The following is a 13770-nucleotide window of genomic DNA, read 5'->3' on the forward strand; positions in this document are numbered from 1 at the left end:
AAGCTTCTTCTAAATAGTTCCAGATAGAACTCTGCTCGATTGTGATGGCAACAGATAATACGTTTTTTTTTGGTTTTTTTTAAAGCTAATGCATAGCAGCTTTACAAGGAAGAAAAGAAAGAAAAGAAATGCGTTGGTTCTAAAATGAGGCTCTAGGTAAAGCAAAAGATTAGTAACAGTAAAGGACAAAACACAATGAACACAATGAAGAGAGAGGAAAAAGGAGGAGTAATGATTGCCAACAAAGCAAAATCACTAAAAATAGTACAGAAAGGTGCCACACACACGCACACACACACACACACACGGCACAGCTTCTGACCTTCTCATTTAGGTTGCCTTCATTCACTCTCCCACTCTACTATTTTTTCACCTGCATATGAAAACGTGATTACCCCGGCGATTCCAAGGGCACCTGCTGCAGATAAGTCACCTCCCCTTCCTCTCCCTGTCCTCCTGACTAGGCTTTATGGCCCTTTAATGGGATCTGGGGTCCAATCACTGCCTCTGTCGCCGTTTCCCAGTAAATCGCAAGCGTTTACAGCTGCATTGCCTGGTCGGGCCAATAGCTTTTCCTTGAAACCAACGTAAACAGTCATGATCAGTGATTCAGCTAATTATGGCAGCTGTAAAGTTCCTGTCCAACCATTACACACGCGGGTCCAGTCCACCCATTAACTTGGAATCACAGCAGTAAAAATCACTGCGGGCCAGGGCTCAATTTCCAGCCCTGGAATTGTCTTCTGCGTGAAACGAGGTGCAAAATTAATTAATTTTTAGTGGTTGTTTGTTTATTTGTTTAGATTATTAATGCATACATGCCTTTGGTCCCCATGTTGAGCTTTATTTGGCAAGAATATGCGCACCACACGGTGTTCATAAACTCCCCATCATGCTTGATTGTGTTTGCCAACATAATTTATGTTAACAGGGTGACATAGTTTGGGCGTTACGGCCCGGCGCCTGTTGTAAAGTGGTTGGTTCAAGTGCGTTGGTTGGTTCTGTCCTCCGTGCCCTCTGTAGAAGAAACGGCTGCGGATGCCGATCTGCACTTCACAGCACAACTACTGTGACCTTTACCTCAGTGGCTGGAGCCAACTGCCCCCCCCCCCCAGCTCTGCAGAGGTCACGACTTTGAAGTGGTTTCCTAGGGTGTTTCGAACTTTATTGTGAGTCCAGTTCAGTGTGTGTTGGGGGAATTTTAATGTACAAACACCAGTATGTGCTGATTTGGAATAAGGATTCTTTTCATTGGCTGAAATGTAAAAATTATTGCAAAGAGTGAAATTTCTGATGATGCTTTATTTTAGGGAAAAACCTTTTTATGCTTTCCTAACCACCAGGGGGAGAAGTCCCTTAGAGTGTGGTTCTAATATAAGTTTCAATCTCCACTAAATGCATTTGTCGTGCATGATAATAGAATGAATAATCGCAGTTCAGGTGATTAATCGTTCTCTCCGAGGGGAGTGCGGTTCTCAGGTGTGCGCCCGCACTGAATCCCACATTAGGAGGAAGTTGGATCTGACAGGTATCAGGTTGAGTCTCAGCTGAGCAACTGAGTTGCTGTTTAATTCACTTAAAGGTTGAGGAAGCAGCTTTCCGAATCCATAAACAATACATGTCATCATTTTGTCTCATTTCTATTCACATCAACAATAATGGCCGGAACTGGATTTAGGATTTGTTTGTTTACACGTCCATCTTTTTAATCCAGTATCGACCCTTTTTAAACTATGTCTTTGTTTTTATTGTAATTACAAACCAGAAATTTAAAAAGCGTTAATATTTTACATGGACGCCCCCTGGTGGCTGGGCGAGGAACCTCTACACCTGTAATACTTTCAGAGTAGGTTCCTCCAGTACTTTAAAATGTGACCTCACATATGCAAGAATGTAATGTATTAGTTTTATTTCTGTACAACTGATGGTGGTGATTGAATTGTGGGCTATCTTCATTTAGGCCAGCGGTACAGATGAGAGGCATTAAGTTCCCTCACAACCCAGCCACAGCGAATGGGAACGGATGGGGTTAGCAAGGCCACATATGACAGGCATCAGTGGAAAAATATTGATTGGGAGCACTTCTCATTAACATATTTGCCTAAATTGTAAAAGACAGGCAGGAGTTGGATGAGTGGAGTAGTCCGGTGCAGAACTCCAGTGCACACCAATGTTTGTTAGTATAGCATCTAAAAAAATGCTCTTCCACTTTGTCAAAATGAGCCAGCGAAAAATTGTGATATTTGCAGCTGATGTTCCCTGTCTTTCTGCTGCTGCCACTCTACCAGTTAACACAATGACTGTTTACCTAACTTTCTTTCTTCTACTCCCCGAGTAAGTCGCTGTAAGCACCATATACTTGTCATCTTGTTCATTTGCCCTTTCTCTGGAGTCTCACTCGTCTACTGACAGACACTCTAATTACACTCTCGGTCCACCGATCGACTGTCAGACCCGCAGCTGAAGGATAATCTTATCTGGAGAGAGCAGAATATTGCACGGCACCGTGCTGCCACGTTGATTAAATGTCCCCCAAACTGTGGAAGGAACGGGTGTGTGTGTAATAAAGCTGCTCGTGATTGTGCTGTCTGCACATCACCAGCACTCAGGGTTGTAAATTTGTGAATTTTAGTCAACATTCACGGAAGGCTGACGACCACATGTACTGTCCTTGTGTGATCGCATGGTTGTGTGTCTTCTCTGCAGAGCGACACTTGCTGTGCTCATTAACTGGAAGACATTGAAATAAAAAAAGAACACTGTTCACAGATCAAACGAATCCCATTTTCTGAGCAAATGTTAAATAGTTTCCACAGGTTGTGATTACAACGGCTCGTACGGAGTGCTGGAAGTTTAGCATTGTCAGCATAAAAGCAAATCATGCTGCAAAACTGAAATCACGGGCAATAAAGTGCATTTCTAATATATATTCCTGAAGACTGGAATGCAAAGAATGCACTTAAAGTCACCTTTAGTCATCAATTTTGAAAAAAACAGCTTGTGTAAATAGAAGCTACACAATTGTGGGTGCACAGTCCAGAATGCGTGCAGGGGAAATAATGGAGTGTAAAGAAAACCATCTGTGAAGTGTGAATCATTTATGTGATGTCATCTCTGACAACTGGGCAACCTGAACAAAGTGACCAGCTCCGAGCGTGTGTCCTGGCGCTGATGAATGACCCAGAGTGCTTAGTCCTCAGCCTGATGAAATTAAGACAAACGCCAGCGCTCTTAGCGGGGGCTCGGTGATGAAGCCAAGCGATTGATTAAGAGTGGTTTCTCAGTGCCGCGCCATTTTCTGAAGTGATTGTCTCGCTTCTCCTGGAGGAAAATAAGGGGAGTTTTCAGCCAGTTGTGTTTAATGTGTTTGCCTTCATAATGAACCTTCTTCATAGTTTGTTCCAGTTTCCACCTCCCTGTATTTTCATACTTGAAATCTCGGATTTTTAAATAAGACGTTCCACTCAGGAACAGGAGTCAGTTGGGACGCTAGTTCATAAATTAATCCATCAGCCTTGATTCTCCTGGGACGCTCCCACCTCCAATCACCTCTTATACTCATTTCAGCTTAAAAATAATGGGTGAACACAAGGTTTTTTTACACGCAGGTACACCCGTTTAAGATTGACCTTTGATGATATTTTTTTCTTACAATCAAACTGTCAAGTTCATGCACTTACTATTGAACTACAGCGAATGAAAAACAGGGTCATTGTGGTGAAAATGAAGCGATTTAACTCTTCTTGGTTTGTTTTTAGCTGACGTCAGCGTCCTAAGGTGTGAACTTGTCGGTGTTTCTGTCTTTCAGTACCGGATCGGACAGCTGTACATGATCAGTAAACACAGTCATGAGCAAAGTGATCGAGGCGAAGGGGTGGAGGTGGTCCAGAATGAACCCTTTGAGGACCCGGAGCACGGCCAGGGACAGTTCACAGAGAAACGCGTCTACCTCAACAGGTCAGTGTTTTTTTTTAATCTATAGTTGCTGCAGAGTTGCAGCTCATGAACACTAGAGGAGACACTATTTAGTTAATGATGTTTACACATCACATTTGAGCTGTCAGCATCTTCTTACATCTAAAAGCCCTCCTGCATGTTTTGCCCAGTGAATCAGAAATGTGACAGAATGTGTCAAGTAGAAACAGAAATGACATTGTGCGCAAAGAACGGCAGGCAATAAAGAACAAGGAGCCTATTTTGTTCCCAATTTGTTTGACCACAAGCACTTGTGTCAGCATTCCCTTTGCCAGAGTGCCATTTATGTTGAGTCAGCAGATTTCTGTTCTGCAGAGGAAGGATAAGATAAGAGGCAGCAGAGAAAGACCTGGCTGCAGCAACCCCCCCCCCCCCCTTTAACCACCAGCTTGGACGGTTTACATTTTGCTGCTGAGGAATTAAAAACTGTGTCCTCTGGTCTTGTCAGAAACAAATCTCCAGCAGTTGTCATGCAGATTAATCAGATGGTCCTCCAGGTCCTTCCAAGACCTACTGCTGAGACACACCCACAAGGCAACAGTTGCTCTCAGCACTAAGCAGCTAAAAAAAATCCCTCTGGAAAGCAAAAAGAAAGCTACATAGCGGTTTAAGGAAACCACAGTCATTTCATATCAAATGTTTTAGCCGGGTCTGTCCTGGTAAACTGGCCATTTGTCTGCTCTGAAACCAGAAAGCATTTAGCTCTCATTCACCAGCAGGGAGCTCAGTCTGGGCCGGAGCTGTCGTGCTCCAACTGTTAACCCCGAGAATCTGCCGCAGTGCTGCGCTTCGGCAATTTGGACGCGTCCCATCTGACTCGTCCCGCGTTATATTTGGACGACTCAACCGAGCGTCCATCAGTTTTCGCCTCTCCGTCCAGAATTGGGCAGCGACGGCGATGCAACCACCCACCAGGCTTGAACGCCCGCCAGAGCGGCTCCTGCTGCAGCCGAGAGTCTTTAAAAGAACAAGCAGAGGGAACGAGAGAACTCAGCAGATGGGGGAGTAGGAGGAGTGTCGGTCTTTTGTTGGAAGGCAGCGAGATGGAGCCGGAGCGCGAGCCTGCCAATGTTCGCACAATATAACTGTCAAAGTTGTTTTTTAATGCATTTATTCCATTTAGGTTTTATTTAGAACCATCGCACCAGAGTGGGAAGATTTGAAGCTTTGTTGTCTGGGGGAAATAAGTTGTTTTCATGTCAATCATGGAAGTGACAATGAAGACAGGCCCGCAGGAAAGTTTCAGCGTTGACAGCGAGTTCAGAGTTGACCATCAGACGACGTCCGCTATAAACGGGAACATTTTGTTTCATGTCATCGGTGTAAACCACAAGTATTTTGCTCGAAAACTGAAGCTACAGTTGCTTTGCTCTACTTCTTACAGATCAACACATGTCTCTTAAGTTACTGGTGATGGTGTTACATTGTCTTCAAATGAAAAAACTTGATTTGTCCTCAACAATAGAAAAAATAAAACCAAATTATGAAGAACTAAAAAAAAACCAACCTGAGACAAGGTTGCATATCATAGAAGGTTACAGTAGTACAGTTGTCGTAGTGGTGGTACAAGTAGACACATGAATATTTGCTCATACATCTCTGTCTGACTTGACTCTGCAGTAAATTACCCAGTTGGGCTCGAGCAGTGGTTCCTAAAATCTTCTACGTGACAGAGAAGGCGTGGAACTACTACCCCTACACCATCACAGGTAGGCAGAGAGTCACCTTGTGAATTTGCTTTAGGAAAAGCCTAAACTGGAAGGGAAGAGGGAGTCTCCTCAACTGCTACTGTCTCATGTTTTGGACCATTTCTATCCTCTGCTATTCGATTCTCTACTCTGGAATTGGACGTGTGCAGTATTTTTTATTTATAGTCGTGGCAGTTTGAAACCTCTGTGTAAACTAACTGCGGTTCTCTCGTGTTCCATTTGTATTGTGTGCGGACGTCTCTTGAACCCCTGCGATGATCTGCAGAATATACAGTAAGTGACATCTCTCCTCAACCTTTTTTGACGTCACCGACCAATTGAAGGTTTCATATAATTACATATTTGTTGCAAACTTTATGTTTCGGATTGAGAAATAGGGAGTTTCCACTGTTAGTGTTTTATTTTTTCAGTCAGCGATGGATGAGATTTGATGTATTCAGTGCATTTGATTCATTATTCTGAAATATTTCATCCGCAGTGCTCATTCCTGCCCAAGTTTTCCATCCACATAGAGACAAAATACGAGGACAACAAAGGCATCAATGACAATGTGAGTGTACTGTGCTAGAAGAGAGATCAGGTCCGCTCCCTGTTCTCAATCCTCAATCAAACGGCTGCTTTTTCTTCATTTCCACCTGATTCTGCATCGTTCTGTGTGAATTAGACATGAGCACGGCAGATCATTTTGATCATGTCGTTATGACCATGATTCTGAAGCCCAAAGCTCTGAGTCAGCTGGGTATGAAACACGGCGCCGAGCCAAACAGAACTCCTCGGGCCCGCAGTGTAAGCAGTCTACGCAGCAACAAATGTGTTTTTATATAGAGAAAAATACTGGTAGGTGAAAGGATTGTGCAGTTTCCTCTCTTTACTACTACCTTCTCGTGCTGCTCTCTTTCTTTGCCTGGTTCCCCTGCATCTCTCTCTCTCTTCCTCCTCGCTCTTCCCATCCCACAGCAGCACTCCTGCTGCCACCCACAATAAGACAGGAGGGAAAAGAATCAGGAAGTGGACCAGTTTATACAAAAAAGAAACTACTTCGACTTTTAAAAAATTCTGAATCTGTTTTTTTTACACACATTTAAGTGTTTTCGAGGCCGTTCTGCGACATCAGAGAAAATGTGAGATATTAGCACCACCTACTGGTTCAGTATGGAAACGCACCACTCGCGTATTTGGTCAGCAGACAGTATCCCCATTTGTGTTTAAAAAAAGTGTCTTTTTGTGTGCACTGGTTATCCTCTTGTGTTTCAGATCTTTGACAACGAGCTGAAGGATCAGGAGAGAGAGGTGTGTTTCGTCGACATCGCCTACGATGAGATCCCTGAGCGCTACTATAAAGATTCCGAGGTCTCTGAATTATTATTATTAAATCATTACTGATTAGTACAAATGGTCCAACTAGTCAAATATTCCCAATTGGTAAAAAACCCAACATTGCAATTGTTTTATGTGTTGCTGTAAATGTGTTTAAAATGACAGGGCCACTTGCTAACCTCTACGTGAGTTATGCGTTCTACAGACTTTGACACCTCTGTTCTGAATGGTGTTCAGGTCATGCATCTAATTTTAGGCCATCGAGCATGACCCTCCCCTGGGGTGTTGAAATTGCGATGCCTCATGGGCTGTGTGCGTGTATGCTGGTGCGTGCGTGTACACCCGCTAACATATGTGCTCATTTTCTCACCGCTGCAGGATTTGAGATATTTCAAGTCAGAGAAAACATCACGAGGGATTCTTCAGGAGGGGTGGAGGGACACACAAGACCCCATCATGTGCTCATACAAACTGGTCACTGTCAAGTTTGAGGTGTGGGGTCTGCAGACACGCGTGGAGCAGTTTGTACATAAGGTGAGAGGTCACGGGAAGTCTTGGATCCTCCTTATATGTACCTTCACTGTGTTATGGAGACATTAGCCAGCTGCTGTAGGGGGTAAATTTCTCCTCTCCTGCCTCCTTGAGCTTCAATAGTTCTGTCCTTTGTTGTCCTTAAGGTGATTCGGGATGTGCTGCTGCTGGGACACAGGCAGGCATTTGCCTGGGTGGATGAGTGGATCGGTACGTCCATTTTCTTTTTCTACACTTCTACACTGGTGTTGGAGTTACGGGTCACGACTTAATTACGCAGACACTCCGTTGGCCTCCAGAGCTGGAGCGACTGTGTCTAAAGATGCGGCAAATATTTTGTTAATCATCCATCCTCAGTAGCCAAACCTTCACTGTCAGGCAAGAGCCTCCTGTCCAACATCTCAAACTGCCTCTGAATCATCAACAGCGGCAAGAATCAATCAATTCATCTAGTTCTCGATGGCACCAATCCTAATTTGACAAGTGGTTCTCAGCTATTATTTTATTTTATTATTATACTTATGGCAGAAGGAATCAGCCAGAATTGCAGGTACAAACAATTGTCTAATAATGTATTTTAATTTTGAATCCCCAACTGTGCTGTGATATGAGTGTATCTGCTGACCAGTGCTCAACTACCCTGCATCAAACCCTGTCACCGTCAGCTGTGCTGTTCTTTTACAGCATGGCTCTTCCTCTCCTTTTCACCACTAACCACTAACACTCCCCGAGCCGGGCCCAATCTCACCCCGCCCCGCCTGCTTGAAGCAGACCATAAATCACCTGACATGGAGTGCTTTTCTACTCCTTTCTTCTACTTTTCCATGTGCTGAATCAGTCTTTTGGCAGGGAAGCTTTGCCTTTGACCTGTGCAGTCATTAACTCTTTCTGTTATGGCTCAGATTTGCTCCCATTTCTACCTCATCTCAAGTCTCCATCACTGAAAATTAGCTCCTCAGAAACTAAACACTACTTACCGACCTATTGCACCGGCGCAAACTCATCTCCTTTCCTCCCCTTTAACCCCCAGAGTTTATTTGTGGAGGTGTTGCCAATGTATCGATCCTGGTTCTACTCCCTCTCCCCTTTTTCCAGATATGACTTTGGATGATGTGCGGGATTATGAGAGAAACATGCATGAGAAAACCAACATTAAAGTTGTAAATTACCATGAACAGCAAGAGCATTCCACACCCAAACCATCATCTCTGGATGACATAGAGATCCATGACAAAGCAAGTGTATGTCCCTTTTCATTGTCTCTTTCTTTCATCACATTTATCTGGTGTTTGTGAACGATGTGTCCGTCTGTAATGTGCTGTGTTATAGAACAGGTGGAGGTTTATGTGCCCCACCTACCCACAGGCCACTGGGCTTTGGGTGGATTAAACATAGATCACCTGACCAGGATAAATAACGAAGTTGCTAAGCTAAAGTGTGATGGCTGGTGAGTGTGGGAAGCTGAGGAACAAAGGCAAGAAGGTCAAAATCATTAATCCAACAGGAAGCGGGAGGTCAACGCAAAACCGGCTTCAAGGCAACCAGACAAGCAGGGAGCAGCCAGAAATCCATCAACAAAGATCAAACCGGTCAAACTCAAGAGGCAAACAAAAAGGGCTAAGACACAGAGACAATCTGGCAGTGGGGGCGGTTTAAATAGACCAAACAAGACACAGGTGAAACACAAGTAATCAATTTGGGGGAAGGGGGAGAACTGGCTGCAACACCGAGACAGGGACCAGCGCTGTTTCCGAAACCACACACTCGTTCCCTATTCACTACTCACGACATGGGGGACGTGGATTGAGTGAACTACGCAGTGCGCTGAATTTAAAATGATCATTCGGACACTATGGCGCACGCAAAAATGACGCCATGGTGTCCCATAATAATTACGACCCCGGTCGACGGTAAAAGTGGCCAGGTCCATTTAATTATTTTAACCCATCCGAAATACATTGAGCGGTCATTTTATGAAAATGCAATATTTTACCCTATAATTAACTTTATGTAATAAATAGAATATTAATGTCAATAATAGTAAAATAATAATTACTTATTACATAAAATAATTGGTGTCCCTTGACATTTTCAAGCCTAGACGTGATGGCACATTCTCAGGTCATATTCTGCTGCAGGGAAAACATTTAATAAAAGCAATTTTTCATCAAAAAATGACTCCAGAGCTACTTTTCATCTTTGTAAATATTCTTTTACTGAGATCCTGTGAAGGTTGATTGACTTTTTTTTTGCACATTTATGTTGTAATATTTTAGAATAATCATATTGGACCCCTACTGAAAACAACTGTAAACTACACATTGATTTCTTATTTCCCAAAAATTTCATATATCAAACCGCAGTGGAAATTACGTTAAAAAAATGTATCCCATCAGCCTTTACGGGATCACGTGATACCGTAAAGGCTGAGGGGATACAGTTCCGAGTTAGGGTGCATTGGTTGTACGCTACTTTTCGCAGTGCATTGTGGGATACATTGAGTGCACTACATAGGGTACAGCGATGCTCACTAAGAATTCGGACACTATTTCAAAATGGCATCCACACTATTGAGTGCACTATGTAGGGTATAGGGGGTGGTTTCGGACACAGCAAAGGACTTTCGAGACTTTCAACAGGAAGTGTAAAGGAACACGGGTCCGACCCCCGGTCCAACCCCCCCCCAACCCCCCCACCCCCCACCCCGCGCTCCATACGGCCCATCAATAGTCTGAGTTTAAAACATTTTGCAGAGTTTTGAGGTGCAGTCCAAATGCAAACCATCCGGATTTTTTAAAGTATCAAATTAAAGCTTCCTGTGGAGTTTGAGAGAAGGACAAGAGTTTGTACTAAATTTGACCATGTGATCCAAAATGTAACGGGAATCCTATGCTGTCAGCAACGTTTACCTAAAATTGTTTGACTTGATCTTTTCCCAATCCAGACATGACCATGGACGAGGTGAGAGAGTTTGAGCGGGACATCCAGGAGGCTACCAACCAGAAGATTGGTATATTCCCCCCGTCGATCTCCATCAACAAGACGCCGCTGTCCTCCTGCGCCCTCACCGGTCCTGCCAGTGCTCCCTCTACCCCCATGTGCACCGACGCCCCCGAGTCCCTTTCTGTCCCCAAAGATCGCCCCCGAAAAAAGTCCGCTCCCGAAACCTTGACCCTCCCCGAACCCGTCTCGAGCAGCGTCCCTCAGGGCTCTGACCTAAGCACATTGCCAATTTCAAATCACCTTCAGTCATCCACACCTTCCTCCGCCAGCTCATTTGCTGAAGTGGATGAGCAGTAGAGGGACCCTGAAGTCTTCCCTTACTGACCCTCAGATCCAGATGAAGCTAGCATAACCTCAGATTTCAATGGGGAGACTTTCTCTGGCCTCCCCCGACACTGAACGACTCCCCATTATAGCGTTGGACAGGACAGTCGCACTAGACCTCCTCATCTGTGTCATTAACACCACCCTGGCAGCTGGAATCTCAGCCACCCTGATGTGGCTGAATTCTGCATTTTGCTAATCAAAAATCGCAATCAAAAAAAAGAGAGCCTCCGCGTTGGCCTTCAATCACAAACGTATTATCGTTCTTAGTATTTGCTTTGCCTTTATCTCTCCAATTCCTGTACTACGACGTACTTGCCTTAATGCCACAGAGCCAGTGATGTTATTTTGATATTTTCGCTTTACAATATGGGCAACTAGCAGAAGTGTTACATCTGTGGAAATTAGGTGAGGAAAACCGGCCCGATCAGTAGCTCTCAGACTTCCCTGCAGAGCAGATTCCAGCCATCTTTTCCGTCTTGATTCGGAATTACCCTGCCGATGCAAGATCAGTACAATCACATAAAGGTAATGTTCACACCTCAGGTCTGCCTCACCCTGGTCGGCTAATTCGCCAAAGACAGGGTCCTACCCTCTTCCTTCCTTAAACTGCCACATTTCATACCTCCGCGGAAGTTACCACACAAAAACTCGGGCCTGCAGTGTTCGTATCTACTTACCTTTGGAATGTTTACACATGAGGAGGGTTGAAGGATAACAAGACATCGTAGTTCAAGTTGATATTCTCCCGTTAGCCTGTTAGCTTCATGATGACAACATGAAATCAGCTGTCGCTTTTCTTGTAGTCCAGCAAAGCGACGGCAAATTGTAAAATACCCGAAACCGATGCTGAGACGGGTCAAATGTAGGAAGAAGACTGGAGATTTCTTTTTTTGTTTGTTTGTTTTAAGCGTCAGCTGTTGTCTGTGCAGAGAGGAAGAAGAAAGGTTTGACTGGAGACGAGCACATGCATCAAGCTGACTTGAGAATGTGCCTCGCCGGCCGTGGGAGGTGCTGCTCGCCAAGGTCAAGCCGGTTCTTTGGAAAGATGTGGAAAACGTTGCTTTGCTTGATCCGTTATTTGTGACAGAGGAACAAATGTACCTGAAGAGGGACTCGCTGGTGAAGCCGCTATTCCTGAAGAACCATCAGATGATAAGAAGCTTTTATATGCTGCATGGGAATGCTCGCTCCATATATCCATCCACCTTAGGTGGAATTCTGTGTATATGCTGTAAATGACTGGATTGGTACAGTATATTTACTAATAAGGCTGTATGAAATAATGATTCTGGATGAGATTTTGACTGAAATATTAGCATGTCCACAGATTATAGTTCCAAAAAGTCTCAGCTCAGTGCCTCTGCATGCAGCTACAGACAAGTGTGTTGTGACTGCTTATATGTCAAACCTTCAGCATCCACAAACAAGTGGATTTAAACCTTCCATCGGATTTCTTTTTGGGGTCCCCCACACCCCCTAACCCAGATGTTACATTTCACAAGGACAAATAGTCTGTAGCTCTGATCATAGGTGGGTAAATAATCCTAAGTGCATTTACAGACTGATGCTCCAGGTTCAGAGTGGAACGGTGGCAGGAAACTCACAATACCTTGAAAATTCTGAGATTTTATTCAAAGGTTAAGGTTCTTTTGCGTGATGTTTTGACCTGAATCACAGCAGCACCATCTCACATTCTTAATAAGGCTTCGGTAAGAAACACTTTTTTCTCCACTGATTATGTTTTCTTTTGCAACTCGCTTTGTTTTTGCCACCGTTGCCCCTTTTTTTTGACAGCGTCGTTTGTTTGTCTGAGATTACGAAGCCCTTTAAGCCCTTTAAAGTGAGGTCACAGAGATGGTCGGAGAGATTTTGCCATAATATACAATTATGTTGTTACGACGGCGTCGAGTTTCACACAGGTTTTGCTAAATCGTCTTCAAATCAAAGTGCTGTAGCTTTTAATCTGGAACTGTAGCTTTCGTCTTTGCCTTTGGAGACTCCGGTGGTGTTGGAACAGTTGTTGGCCCTCTATAGTTGACATAATAACCCTTTATCAGGAAAACAGAGATGCAGGGGTGTGGTGGATCTATAGTGGGCTTAAAAAACATGCAAAATAAGTGGTGTGACATAAACTTCTACTCTGTTTAAAAGAGTAACATTGTAGTAATTGTAAATACTTCAGCTGATGAATAGGTGGTTTTTTTTCCTGATGTTGTGTTTTAGAGTCAGGTGGATCTTCTCTGGTGTTTTGTTTCAGATCGCAGACGTGTTGAAGTCTAATGGTAAAGTCATCTTTCGACGGGAGCGAACGCAGCTAAATTCGCTCTTCTCGAAGATTCCTCATCATGGCAATGCACTTTTGACCCTCCGGTCGCCGCGGTGACCGCGCAGGAGAGAAAATATTTGTACAGAAGTTCAAAATCAACATGACAATGTGGATTCTTAGTGGTTGTTTTTGATGTTTTCTTGCGAAGCTCTTCAGTGGCTCTTTAGTTGTCTTTTGAGTTATTAAGTAGTAATTATCTCTATTTTTGTGGTTTCTGTATGGTTTAAGGATCTAAATCATTGTTTGGTTGGAGAAACGGACCAAGATTTTCACCCCCCCCCCCCCCCCCCCCCCACCATGACTAAGTTAGGCCAAGCTGTTGTTTTCTCCTGATCACCAGGATCCATCTCATGAGCAGAAGCTCACTGAGGGAAGTCCAGATCAGCCCTGCCTGGTTCTTTTAGCCTTAGCCTGTTGCGTCAGAGTCCTTGGTCCCGCTGTTCCATATTCCAGGTTATTCTTCACTGTATTTGCTACATTTTTATTGCTTTTACACATTCAGTTGGTTCTTGGTTGTCATGCTTGTTTGACTTTTTCTGATGTAGAGGAATAAAGTTCACTAGTCATCAGAACTGTGTCGTT

General features: G+C 44.0%; 1 protein-coding gene across 3 annotated transcripts in view; it reads left to right on the forward strand.

Annotated features, from left to right (window-relative positions):
- Window positions 1-13757, forward strand: part of LOC101063923 (phosphatidylinositol transfer protein cytoplasmic 1) — a 32403-nt gene extending 18646 nt beyond the window's left edge. For 2 of the 3 annotated variants that reach the window (XM_029850662.1, XM_029850663.1), the window contains 8 exons: window positions 3809-3957; window positions 5596-5684; window positions 5950-5957; window positions 6163-6234; window positions 6939-7034; window positions 7380-7535; window positions 7679-7742; window positions 10477-13757. In XM_029850662.1, the coding sequence (XP_029706522.1) occupies window positions 3809-3957; window positions 5596-5684; window positions 5950-5957; window positions 6163-6234; window positions 6939-7034; window positions 7380-7535; window positions 7679-7742; window positions 10477-10832 (990 nt within the window). In that variant the 3' untranslated portion in view covers window positions 10833-13757. Of the gene's footprint in view, window positions 1-3808; window positions 3958-5595; window positions 5685-5949; window positions 5958-6162; window positions 6235-6938; window positions 7035-7379; window positions 7536-7678; window positions 7743-8627; window positions 8774-10476 lie in introns of all 3 variants that reach the window. The other variant, XM_011619511.2, reaches the window with a different exon arrangement.
- Window positions 13758-13770: the final 13 nt, after the last annotated feature.

This window comes from Takifugu rubripes, chromosome 17, assembly GCF_901000725.2.
Source record: "Takifugu rubripes chromosome 17, fTakRub1.2, whole genome shotgun sequence".
Classification (NCBI taxonomy): domain Eukaryota; kingdom Metazoa; phylum Chordata; class Actinopteri; order Tetraodontiformes; family Tetraodontidae; genus Takifugu; species Takifugu rubripes.